General features: G+C 43.2%; 2 protein-coding genes across 12 annotated transcripts in view; one reads left to right on the top strand and one right to left on the bottom strand.

The window, feature by feature from the left end:
- The window catches only part of RHOF (ras homolog family member F, filopodia associated), a gene marked incomplete at its 5' end in the record, with an annotated part of 31,029 nt that extends 22,477 nt beyond the window's left edge, over nucleotides 1-8,552 (bottom strand). The window contains 3 exons of one of the 5 annotated variants that reach the window (XM_083476485.1): nucleotides 4,976-5,082; nucleotides 6,752-6,798; nucleotides 8,152-8,552. In XM_083476485.1, the coding sequence (XP_083332611.1) occupies nucleotides 4,976-5,082; nucleotides 6,752-6,798; nucleotides 8,152-8,537 (540 nt within the window). Of the gene's footprint in view, nucleotides 1-4,971; nucleotides 5,083-6,751; nucleotides 7,329-7,353 lie in introns of those variants that run through there. The other 4 variants (XM_083476490.1, XM_083476489.1, XM_083476486.1 and 1 more) reach the window with 4 other exon arrangements.
- SETD1B (SET domain containing 1B, histone lysine methyltransferase) overlaps nucleotides 1-12,277 on the top strand; it is a 69,529-nt gene that overhangs the window by 11,295 nt on the left and 45,957 nt on the right. For 3 of the 7 annotated variants that reach the window (XM_083476350.1, XM_083476349.1, XM_083476348.1), the window contains 3 exons: nucleotides 9,318-9,472; nucleotides 9,893-9,991; nucleotides 10,349-10,619. In XM_083476350.1, coding sequence (XP_083332476.1) covers nucleotides 9,318-9,472; nucleotides 9,893-9,991; nucleotides 10,349-10,619 — 525 coding nt within the window. Of the gene's footprint in view, nucleotides 1-8,764; nucleotides 9,057-9,317; nucleotides 9,473-9,892; nucleotides 9,992-10,348; nucleotides 10,620-12,277 lie in introns of those variants that run through there. The other 4 variants (XM_083476354.1, XM_083476353.1, XM_083476351.1 and 1 more) reach the window with 4 other exon arrangements.

The following is a 12,277-nucleotide window of genomic DNA, read 5'->3' as shown; positions in this document are numbered from 1 at the left end:
GCCCTACATACCAAGGAAAAGCACTCAAACCCCTTTGACCTGAAGCTGTGAAAGATTCCAGCCACAGCATATTGATGACACCTAGCACTATATTTTCATACCATCAGAATTAGGAACTGTTCACATGCTTAACCACTGGGTGGAGCTGGTAATGGACTGCAGATAGAGATACCATGTGTTGCAGGTTCTCAAATCCAGGAAATATGGAAACAGCCTGTTCTGGATAGGTTGCACTCCCCTTGAAGGGACAGATGTGTAGCTTAGAAGTACTCCTTGATCCATTTATGGCACTTGAGGCCAAGGTGGCTAGGACTACCTACTTCCAGCTCTTGCCCTTCCTGTACAGAGATAGCCTGGCCACAGTGATCCATGCTTTGATGACTTCCAAGCTGAACTATTGCAATACACTTGGGGTCAACAAACTTTTTCAGCAGGGGGCCGGTCCACTATCCCTCAGACCTTGTGGGGGGCCGGACTATATTTTTTGGGGGGAATGAATGAATTCCTATGCCCCACAAATAACCCAGGGATGCCTTTTAAATAAAAGGACACATTCTACTCATGTAAAAACAAGAAGATTCCCAGACTGTCCGCAGGCCGGATTTAGAACGTGATTGGGCCGGATCTGGCCCCTGAGCCTTAGTTTGCCTACCTATGCTACAGGGCTGCCCTTAAGGACTGTTCAGAAGCTGCAACTAGTGCACAACACAGCAATGAGACTGCCAGTGGATGTTTCTGGTCAGACACACATCATACCAGCCAGTCTTCTGCAATGGTTGCCAATTGACTGTCGAATCCAATTTAAGTTGTTGACATCGACACACAATGATTTGGGCCCAAATTATGTGATGGAAAGCCTTCTCCCATAAGGAGAAGAAGATTTCTTACCTGCCCTTCACAATAAGATCCCAGGGTGGATTACAATAATAGAAATGAACAATGATAAAAACAGCTAAACCATTACAATGATAAAGCCTAAAACCATTCCAAATGGAACAGAACTGTATAAATTGAACAAAAGAGGTGAGTCCCACAAAACTAAAAACTGTGCAACTACCACTGTGGAGAGTTCCACAATTTAGGGGTACCACAGAAAAAGCCCTCTTCTGGAGGTGCTAGAACTACCAGGAGAGCCCACTCCGCAGATCTTAACACCAAAGAACATCAGTAGGAATGGAGACAGTCTTTCAGATATTTGGGGCTCAAATATTTTAGAGCTTTAGACACCAACTGAGTACCTCAAATTGGGCCAAGATAGGAGTTTGCAAGTTCTGAAGTCTGGGTTGTGGGGAGACAGCCTGTTTTGGACGGAGTTGCACTCCCAAGAAGGAGCAGATTCCTATATTGGGGATGTTCCTTAACCCAACACTGACCCTAGAGGCTTAGTTAGCCTGAGAGGCTAGGGGTGCCTATTTCTGGCTATGACTGGTTTGCCAGCTGAAATTATTTGGACACTGTATTCCACTCTAGTAACCTCAAGATGGAACTACGGTACTTTAGTGATTTGGAAACTTCAACTGGTCCAAAATGCAATATGAAGAGAGCACTATCATACAGTTATGGTTGCTGCATTTTGGATCATTTGAAATTTCCAAATCATATTCAAGTGCAGCCTTATGAAGAAAACATTACAATAGTCCTGTCCTTATGAGCTCCAGGTTTCTGTAACTATCTTGTATCCTGGGTCCTTTTCCCAATTCTCAGCCACCTCCCATATAAGAAAACCATCCCAGCTGAACTGAAGCTTTCCCTTTCCTCACAAGAAGCTCATTTGCAAATCACTTGGTCTTCTGAAAAACTGACCATTAAGCCATTGAGTATGGGCACAAAGCACTAAACAATATTTCGTGAGCTGAATACAGGCAATCAAAACCCACATGAATTTATTGCAGCCTTACAGTCTCCTTGCATGTTATTACAAGGGCAAAAACAAAACCCAGCATTTTACACAATGGTAGTCATTATTTAAAAGTAATTTAGAAAAGGCCCTTTTCACATATAGAACAAATACAAGGAATGCATCTCAGTCCTTCTCACTGGAAAACTAGCAGTGTGGTGATGGGTATGCTCACAGAAAAATACCCTAAGAGGAAAAATTGTGATCTCCTTTACCTTCAGAAATTTATGATCTCAAGAGCAAATAATTCTTGAAACTTTAACCTAGACCCATCTTGTAACATTTTAATGACTCAGAAAATGTAAAGATTTAAGAAAACAATGTCTCTTTTAAGTCTTCAGATTAACAAATGTAGGAGAAGAGAGGACTCCCCAAACTATTAACCCACAGCATTCAAGTATTATTTTAACACATTTCTATACCAACCATCAATTCAAAATTGCAATTAGTCAAGGTCCAGACTGAATTTGATAAGCTCAGGAGTTTTTACCTGCAGCTTAAAGTATTTTGTTTTTCAGAGCAAGCATGATCAGTGGCGTAGCGTGGGGGGTGCAGGGGGGGCCGGCCGCACTGGCTGCAACATCTGGGGGTTAGGGTTAGGGGGCGCAAATCCACGGGTTAGGGGGCGCAAATTACTTGCCTTGCCCTGGGTGCTGACAACCCACACTACGCCACTGAGCATGATTTCAGGAAAGCATGATTACAGTTCATAAAAAGAAAACCACTGCATGTTTTCAACCCAGGAAGAGAAGGCAAGAATGGGGAAGAAGTTAGTTATCTTAAGTTAGTTGGATAGTGCTAGATGTTCTACACACATAGACTGACCCACAAAATGTTTAATTTAAAGCAGTGAGGAAGAGTGAGTGGCTTTTGTTTGCAATTTTTGCATAACAGAAAGCTGAATTTAAAATCTGAATGAAGTGAAACACACTTGATATTTTGAACTATCTGCTACAGGCAAATAGCCAGCCACATTAAAGGGTTAAATTACTGTAATCCAGGGACAAGAGGAGCACTAATGCTTTTTAACATTCTGTCAAATCAGCAAGTTTCCTCCTGAAGATTCCCGCCAAAAGCTGCAAGATATTCAAAGCAATTCAAGCATTCCATTCACATTCTTTAAAATATGCCAAGAAACAAACTATCGGGCTAAATATATGGAGCTAACCCCAAAAGTCCATTTTCATAAGCTGAGGATCATTTGCCACAGTGAGAATATACCAAGAGACTAAACAAATTATATAGCTTCTTCCACCTGAAGCTATGACAAAACAAAAGATTTTTAGCAGCTTGGTGGTTCCCATTTGAAGCAAATCTATAGGGAAGTCCAAACACAATGGGTTGCAGCCAATGATAGTCCTACACATAGTAGACCTATTGAAATTAATGGACCTAAGTCATGTCTATTAACTTAAATGGGTCTACGTTTGAGCAAAACAGGATACAAGCCTGTAGCACAAGTCTGCGTAGCACAGTGGTTCATTGCAAGCTAGGAAATCCACAGTTCATATCTAAGCTCAGTCTTGAAGTCACCGTGGCTGTATACAACCCACTATCTCTCAACCTAGGCCCCAACATCTGCAATATGGGTATAATACTAGCCTACCTGTATAGGGCTGTAATAAGGATTACCGAGCATGTACATTAAGTGATACAAAATTTCAAAAGTACAGTAGATAATGTTCCGTATCCTTCAAAAGGGATGCAAATCCAGCAAGTAAAGGAAAAAGATTCTCCTGGCCAGAAACACAAGGAGGATATGCATGGTGACCTACATTATATTGACTGTAATGGTAATGGAGAAAGGAGGCAGGATGTGCACACAGGATTTGGCTTTGGGAAGGATGTCGAGAGCAAGCCTGATCTCTCTAGCAACCGCTTGTGCCTCCTTTGTACTCATTTGAAAGGCATTTAAGAAGCCAACCACTTCAATTGTAGAACACAATTGCAGCAGGAATCTCAGGGATACAGACGCCCACAATTGGCAGACTTAACCTTACTCCTGTTGCCACATCAGCTATTTAACAAGGTATATATAAGGACATTTTTCACTAAGTCACCTACTGAGAGGGAAATGTAAGTAGCCAGGGAGTTTAAGATGTCTTAGGAAGTACACACATTCACCACGTCTGTATTCCAATACTTATTTGTAATCAAGTAGCTTGCAGTTCAACAGAGTTGACGTATTTAGTTCAGAACACACACAAAAAGCCATTTCCCATCACCACCTTAAAAGAACAAAGAACACATATGCAAGAGTGTTTACTCTGAAGTAACATCACAAATCAGTAGCATTTACTTCATAGGAGGGATACTTAGGATTGTTTCCCTAGTCTGCCAGCAAATGGCAAGGCACTTCACTTAGGCAATCTCTTTATGCTCTTTCCACCCACAAAGACCAGAAGCATGACATTGTTCAGTGTTTAACAGGCAGTCCGCTCCTCCAATTTGTTCCTGAAAAACAGGTTTTACTGCTGGAGCAAATCTTGGTACATGGTGGTGGAATGGAATGTCTTCACTCTCCACAGAGACTGAAAAGACAACACCCGCCTCCTGCTGCTGAATATTTTACAATAAGCCAGCAAACAGGAGACTCATAATAAGCCAAATATTTTAACCACCAATTATGGGTTATTGCTATGGTGGGGAAGAGGAATGTCACAAATTGAGATTTCACCTTTATATATTTCCACTAAAAGTAGAAGACATCCACCCCTTAAATCAAGGCATCCAGATAATACATCTTTTAGAAAGAGCTGTAATTTTTTGGTTAGCCTTTTTAATAATGCTGCACTAAAGTTTCCCAGAAAGGAACTCAAGGCTTTGCCAGATTGTTTTCTTAAAATTTCGAGTAACAATGCAGCAAGGAAACTACTAGCAACCTAACGTCCTCAGTATCTCCTGTCTGGGCTGTCGGCTCATTTCTTCAAGGAGAGCCTCCAAAACTCTGTCTGAAAAAAGCAACACCCAACCCCACTCTGTTTGGAGGGGGTGGTGGTGCTGCTGCAGTGTTAAGGAAAATCCTTTAAGCAAAGCAAAGCCATTTAAACGGAAATATGCCTGGCAAACCCTACCTACTGTAAACAAGCAGAGAGATGCCATCAGAAAGCCCACTCTCGTCTGACAACAGACCACGCATTCCCTTGTCAGCTCCTCCTCCTCGATCATCGTCGAGCTCACCCTTTCTAGGGTTCATGGGGGGGGGGGCGAGGAAAAGAAGAAAAGATTAGCAATGCCGGGAGACCTGTTTTGAGACACGTGGTAAGGAGTTAGAGACCTGTTCAAGAGATCAGTCCCAGGACGGCTTCTCCAGCCACTAATCCAGCCAGCAACGCCATGCCTGAGAAAACAGTCTCACTGCACTGCAGAAAGCCGCTCTTTGCATTTACCAACTGATTTAGAGCCTTTATCGAGCTGCTTGGGTTCTGCAGCAGCTGCCTGCCCACCATAGTCTTCATTATTCGCATGCAAAAGAGGAGGGGAAAGCCCGTTTTCAGGTTTCTAGACACAAAGGACCAAGGCCGCCTTTGTCTTCTGCTAAACCACAGGAGCGCCCTGTGTCTTTAAGAGCCGGGCTGCTCGCCTGTCCCTGGCCTCCCCTCCCCCCCCCGCCGTCTTCCCCCTCCCTCCCTCCCCCCACCCCCGGGAGTGCCGAGCAGAGCAGCAGGCAGGAGCTGGAGCCGCGCCAGGATCTCCTCTTACACGCAGCCTCGCGCTCGCTCCTACGTTTCTTCTCGCTGCTGCAAAAGCACTTGCACGAAATGGCAACCGTCCTCTCTCTCTCTTCCCCACCCCCACCAGTATTAACAAGGGGGGGGGGAAGCAGACAGAAGAAAACCGACCCTCTCACTCCTGCTTTGCTTTTTACAAACCTCACACACGTTTTTAAAAAGGGGGGGGGGAGAGAGGAGAGAGAAAGGGCTCTGTCCTGCATTGCCCGATAAAAACAGCCTTGACGAAATCAAGCGTTGGTGTTGCCCCAAAAGCAACAGCCGCAGCACAGAGATGACAGCCGCCATTACGAAACCCGGCTTGCTTGCCCTCAATACGGAGCAGGAACTGCGAAGGCAGCCTTGAAAACGAGCCTCTTTTCACGGCACCAAAGCCAGAGGTTGACTTGGGTGCAAGAGGCAGTGGCTATTTCTGCAAATTAAATCTCTCTCTCAAAGCCAGCTGGAAGTTTTGTAGCTGCAGCTCTGGAAAAATCTGCTGCTGTGAAATAGCAAGCGCGTCACAAGCTTTCCCAACAAAAACAGTACAAGGCTGCCAAGCGACTCTTCTTGTGCAGGGAAAAGGAAACCTCCATTTTGGATTTTGTTTTTCAAACCAGGAGCCTCTCAAGATAAAAGAAAACTCGTTTACAGTACATATTAGCAAACCAGGGTCTCCCTTTACTGCTCAAATTGCTGTTGTCCCCGAAACGCCTCTGTTGTAAAATGAAAAGGAGAAAAAAAAAAAGCCTGCAGTAACTAGAGGGAGAAAGACTTCAAACTAGTTCTCTATCACTTGCGTTTATTTGTTGGTTTGCCTTAAAAAAAAAATCCCACCTCTGCCTGCAGATTGACTTTAGGGGAACAGTTTAGCATATCTGTAATGCCATTATGGATTTGCAGAGAGAAGCTCTTGAAATCAACAAGGATGCAGCCAAGCAAAGCACTTTGTTACAGGAGGCTAAAGAAAGGAAGTAGCTTTTGGAAATAGATATAAAAAATAGATTCTGAATATGTACTTTCAAACAAGAACGTTAGCTACCTTTCCCCCCCTCCGAAAGTAACTCGGATATCCGCCTTGGACGAAAACATTTGCTGCATAGGCCTGCTCTGTTTCACTGCAAGGGCAAAAGGCTTTACTTACCCGCACACCATAGTTGAATGCAGTTCTGAAGGTGAAGTTGTGGGAGTCTGGGGTTGGGATTTTTTTGGGGGGAGGGGGGAATAAATAAATTTCTAAATACTGTATACGTTAAGTTCTGTATCATCACTTCTATTTTATAACCTTGCAAGTTATTCGATCTCGTTCAGATTTTTGTATGGCTTTTGATTAAAAATAAGTTAATACATTTACTTATTTCGACTAATAACATATAGTTAACTTTTTAAAAAGACTACGGACTTCAATCGGTAAATTCCTCTGACAGATTTACTCTGCACATAAGGACGCTGCATGTCTTTCCTTCCCCTCTCCCACTCACATTTTTAACATGATCTCAAACATAAATCTCTACATGTTAGTGTGAATACACCTGGTTAATAGTTACTGTATGTAAACATTTTAAGCATCTCTAGCTAAATATTTTTTATTCTTAAAAAGTATCTCAGAAGCAATTGGTTTAGATAAACAAGACAAAAAATGACATGCAGATGAAGGCTGGAAAAATAAATTAAAGGAGAACTCCAGTAACATTTAACATGAAAAACTACACTTAGCAAGAAGGACAGAATGGATTGGGTACTTACAATGTAAAAGGAAAAAAACTTTTCCTAATGATTTTTTTTGCAAGAATTCACGTTTCCTACATCTATATTTAAAACATTACCTTGTTAGCACGAAAGGATTTAACTTAAAAGATGGCCAGGTATTTAGTGTTTAATACAGGAAGCTACATCTAGAGATGTATTTGCTCAGGCAAAGAAAAGCTTTCAAAAACAAACACCAAAAATACATATGTATTTACTTTTTTGGTAACTCAAAATTGTTACTGCTGACATAAGGGCGTGCCATGACCTAGTTATATACAAGACAAAGATGGGTTCCAAATCAAAGGGAAAAATCCAGATCTTTTTATAAAATCTTCCTTCTTCCTTTTAGTCCTCTAAATGTTGTCAGACATTAACACAGACACTGAGAAGTCCTGAAATGGATGGTTGTGGATTCATTCAGATCAAGTATCCCCTTTTGGAACAAAGGAAAACCCAGTTGGCCATTTAATTCCATTGCAGAAAAATGGCTGCCTGATCTGTTGGCCTCTCCTTAGCTGTCTGCTGAAGGATGTTTTTAGATCAGCGTCTAATAACTCAAGCCCAATGGAAGCTGCGCGCTGATTGGCTGCGCCCGCCTGGTGCCTTTAACCAGCCAATTACCTAAGCACGGCCAAATTACAAACCCAAAAGCACAAGTCGAGCTAAAACAACACGAAGCCCCAACAAGGCGACCCCGGGAGGAAAGGAAGGCGAAAGAGGGAGAAGGGAAGGGAAAGGAAAGGGGGGGGGGAGATCCAAGGGAGACTCTAGCTGAAACAAAATGGAAGGTCCGACCTGATTGGCTGCGCAGGACCTTTAATAAGCAAAGCTGCTACTCTCCTTCCTCCCTCCTCCGAAATTGACAAATTGTAACAAAACGGGGGCGCCCCCCGCTTCTCCCCATTCATCGGAGGTGGAAACATTGCCGCGGCTTCTTGCAAAAGTATCCCTGCCAAGCTCGCTGCCCCGGTTAGCTCCCTGGGATGTAACTTGCAAAAGAAAAAAGGGAAAAAGAAAGAAAGAAGAGAGGGGGAGGGGAAGGGGGGAAAAAAACTCGAGCCTTTTGGAGCGCCGGGTGTCTTGTGAGGAGGGGGGTTTCTTTTATTGCCCTCCCCCTTCCCCGTCCAAAAAAGAAAAGGGGAAAAAAGGCAGGGGGGGGGCCTTGTCCCACCTATGTCCATCTTGTTTAGGAACAGTTTGGCGCTTAGGTAAATGTAGCCAGCAGATTCCAAGGGGATTTGGCCCCGCCGCTAACTGGGAGGAAAAGGCACGGCGGGGCCGCATCCTGCTGGGAAAAATGCATGGCCCTTTATTTGGGGCGGGGAGGCGCGGCCGGGCGGCCGGGCTGGGGGCTTTGCAGCGCGATGCAGCTGCTGTGAATGTGCATTCGGTTGAGGGCGGTTAGCCATTAGCCGAGCTCCATAGCGGTGAATTGTGGGATGCCTGAGAAGCAAGCAGAAAGCACACACACAATATGTGTTGGCTCGCAAAAAAAAAAAGAAAAGAGCGAGCGAGCGAGGAGGCAGGAGGCTTTCAAAACCCGTGTAATGTAGCCAGCCCAATGTGAGCAGAGGAGCTCGCCTTTCGCGGCCAGGAGACGGTCGGGCACCGAACAGCGATGTCTTTCAAAGAGATCAAGGCAGGAGAAAAAGCCAAGCACCCCGAAGACCATGGCAAAAAGCAGAGTTCAAGTGAGATGGGTATTTTCTCTCTCTCTCTCTCTCTCTCCTCCTCCTTTCTCCCTCGCTCTCTTTCTGGTCTCGCTGCCTGCACCCGGGAGGGGGGACACGGGGGGACACCCCGGCTCGGCGTCTGGATGTGCGGTCTTTTCCCTTCCCTTCCCCCCACCCAGCTTGACGGTATTGCGAGGGGGGGAAGGAAGCAGTTCTGAAACGGGAATCTTTCATATATGTCTTTTTTTTTTTAACTTCGTTGGTTGCCCCCGCTTGCTTTCTCCTCAGGTTGGATCAACGGAATGGAGAGCAGCTCCCAAGCAAGCACCTCTGCCGAGAAAAAAAACCACCATTGGAAAAGTTACAAGTTGATTATTGACCCAGCTCTGAAAAAAGGACAGCACAAACTCTATCGTTACGATGGGCAGCATTTTAGCATTCCTGTAAGCGGTCGCTATTTTTTACAAATGAAATGTATTGTGATATTCTCTTCCCCCAACCCTGGTTTGTTTTATTCTAGTACCTCGCCGCCCTTCTGAAGGGTGGGTGGGAAGGAGGAATTCTTAATGACCTGAAAAAATGAAGATTGCTACAAAATGTTCAGGAAACATATTAAAGTTACACCCCCTGACAATGTAGTCTGTCAGAATCAGAAGATAAAACCTGCGTCTTTCTTTTTCTGTGATTCCCTGCAGAATTGCTATTTGACATGTGTGTGTCTGCCCTGCCTGGAGAACATTCTCCTCAGTTTTAAAGGCTGTGGAGTAAACTTCCAAATTTCATGGGGTTTTGGGTTTTTTGTTGCCTCCGTGGGTCGTGTCTTTTTTCAAGCTTCATTCAATTTACTCCCCTCTCCTCCTCAGAACCCAGGTCTTGCCCCAGTGGATTGTGTCAGAGATCCAAGGATAGGGCGAATATGGACCAAAACGAAAGAGCTGGAACTCTCTGTCCCTAAATTTAAGGTACATGCATTGAGTACTGTGGTGTCCTTGATATAAATCTAATTGCATCTTTATATTGTTGAATAATTAGTTCACCGGTGTTATAAAGTTGCAAAATACAATTGAGCTTTCTGCCTGTCAAAAGTGTGTTTTCTTAATAACTCAATGGAGTTATTTAAAACAAATTTTTAAAAGTTATTGCTGAGGCAAAAGTTCAGTATTTGTCTGTAAATTGCAGTGGAAGGGAAATACCTTGAAAGTTCAGTAGTTGCTTCTTAACCCTCTCTGCTCCAGGTGATGTGATTGCTTACAGTCCTTAACTTTGCTCTCTCTGGCTTTTAATTTCCTACTACACTGTGTGCAAAACCAAACCTACAGATTGATGAGTTTTACGTGGGGCCGGTTCCTCCCAAACAAGTCACTTTTGCCAAGTTGAATGACAACATCCGTGAAAACTTCCTGGCTGACATGTGCAAAAAATACGGTGAAGTGGAAGAAGTGGAGATCCTCTACAACCCTAAAAACAAGAAGCACCTGGGAATTGCCAAAGTGATCTTTGCCACAGTCAAAGGAGCCCGGGATGCAGTGCAGCATCTACACAACACATCGGTCATGGGCAACATCATCCACGTGGAGCTGGATACGAAAGGTGGGGAGCTGGTTCTGAGCATCTTCTTCCTTCTGTTTGCTGCTCTTCCCCGCCTCTCTCCTGTCCCGTAGTGAGACGCATTTGCAGATTGGATGGGGAGGGCTAGTAATTAATTTAAGGGTGGTGGTGGAAGCTATTAAATGACTGTCACTGCATTTCCCCCTCAATCTCTCTGCTTTTCTCTGGGCCTTTGCTAGTCACGTGGAGCTGAATGTGTTGTCTGTTGCTAGGAGACAGTCCTGTAATTTACAAAATGCTGCCATCCTCTCCATTTCACTCAGTCACTCATGCTGACACTTGGCTTGCCAAATGGTCCCCCTTTGCCCCTTTGCCAAAAGTACCTTTTGCACTTAGCTGATAACACACACACCCACACCTATAGTTATAGAAAAATGAGGCTAAAAATCATTTTAGAAAATGCCTGAAATTTATTCTAAAATAATACTCTAAATTAGATTCCAGCAATGTTCTTGTTTTTATTTAATCACCCCATTGCGGGCATTTACATATGTACAAGAGGCTCTGTATAGTGTTGTTTTTTTCTTCCATTGACTCTTAAAGGGACAGTAACACTCCAGATATTGAAAGTAACTGGTCTGTAGTGCTAATACCTTCAGACAGAAGCAGTGTAGCTATGAACTCAGCTTTTATTTATAAGTTCCTCAAACCATACTGAGGCTGCAGTCCTAACCCCAGTTACCTGGGAGTAAGCTCCACTGAATTCAGCACAACTGACTTCTAAGAAGGCATGGTTAGGTTTGCTTCAACACTTAAATTTTTTTGGTCTTTTTTTGCTGTATTTTTCTTTTTTGCTAAAGCAGTGAAGCATATATGACCAGCATGTTACTTTTAGCATATAAGTGCTAATTTGTCCCCCACCTCTGCCATAAGACACCTTTCAGTTTTGCAGCTTAATTATAAAAAAAACCCTAAAACTATTTTAACCCTTTAAAGGAACATTTTGGAAAGCATGAATAATTAACATGTTATGCACAATGGGACAGTTTCTAGTCCCTTATCTTTAAAAGTGCTTATGCTAAAATTTTAAAACTGCAAGTGTTCTGAACTCCAAAACACATTTGACTATGTCTTGTTTTTTTAGTTAGTGCACTGCTGAATCTCCAGCTGCAGTTAAATGTTCCTCTGCATAGTTTCTCATGTTGTGAAATGAGGATTCATCTATGCATGTTAGATAGTCATTAATAAAATGATAAGAAAAAAATGTTAGAACAGGTCAGTTATCATCCAGTCTTTTATCAACATTTATTCTGAGTTACTACCATATCAGAGCATGAGAACCACAGCTTAACTATCTGTAAAGTGGTATAATCCTAAATTTTATTGGAAATATATTTGACTGAACTCAGTCAGGCTTACAGCCAAGTTGAGAATCAGGAAAATTTAACATAACTGCTTTATAGTTTGAGCTGCAGCTGTGTTAAAACCTGTGTTGATTTTTAAATGTATTTTTAACAAGTTTTCTGTAAGCTTCCAGGGCTAGCCTTTGAAATCCTTATGATCACATCCTTCTCAATTTCTGACATTTCCACTATTTGTGACTTACCGGTAACTAGTTTCCAGACTATCATTGTTTACATGTAATACTAGATATAAAAAAGCAGAGGTATAGATGAACAGCTGTTTGGCCCACTCTAGCC

Source organism: Podarcis liolepis, assembly GCF_965112155.1.
Source record: "Podarcis liolepis genome assembly, chromosome: 15".
Classification (NCBI taxonomy): Eukaryota; Metazoa; Chordata; class Lepidosauria; order Squamata; family Lacertidae; genus Podarcis; species Podarcis liolepis.
The sequence above is the reverse complement of the archived record's forward strand: the minus strand, read 5'-3'. Positions and strand labels throughout refer to the sequence as shown.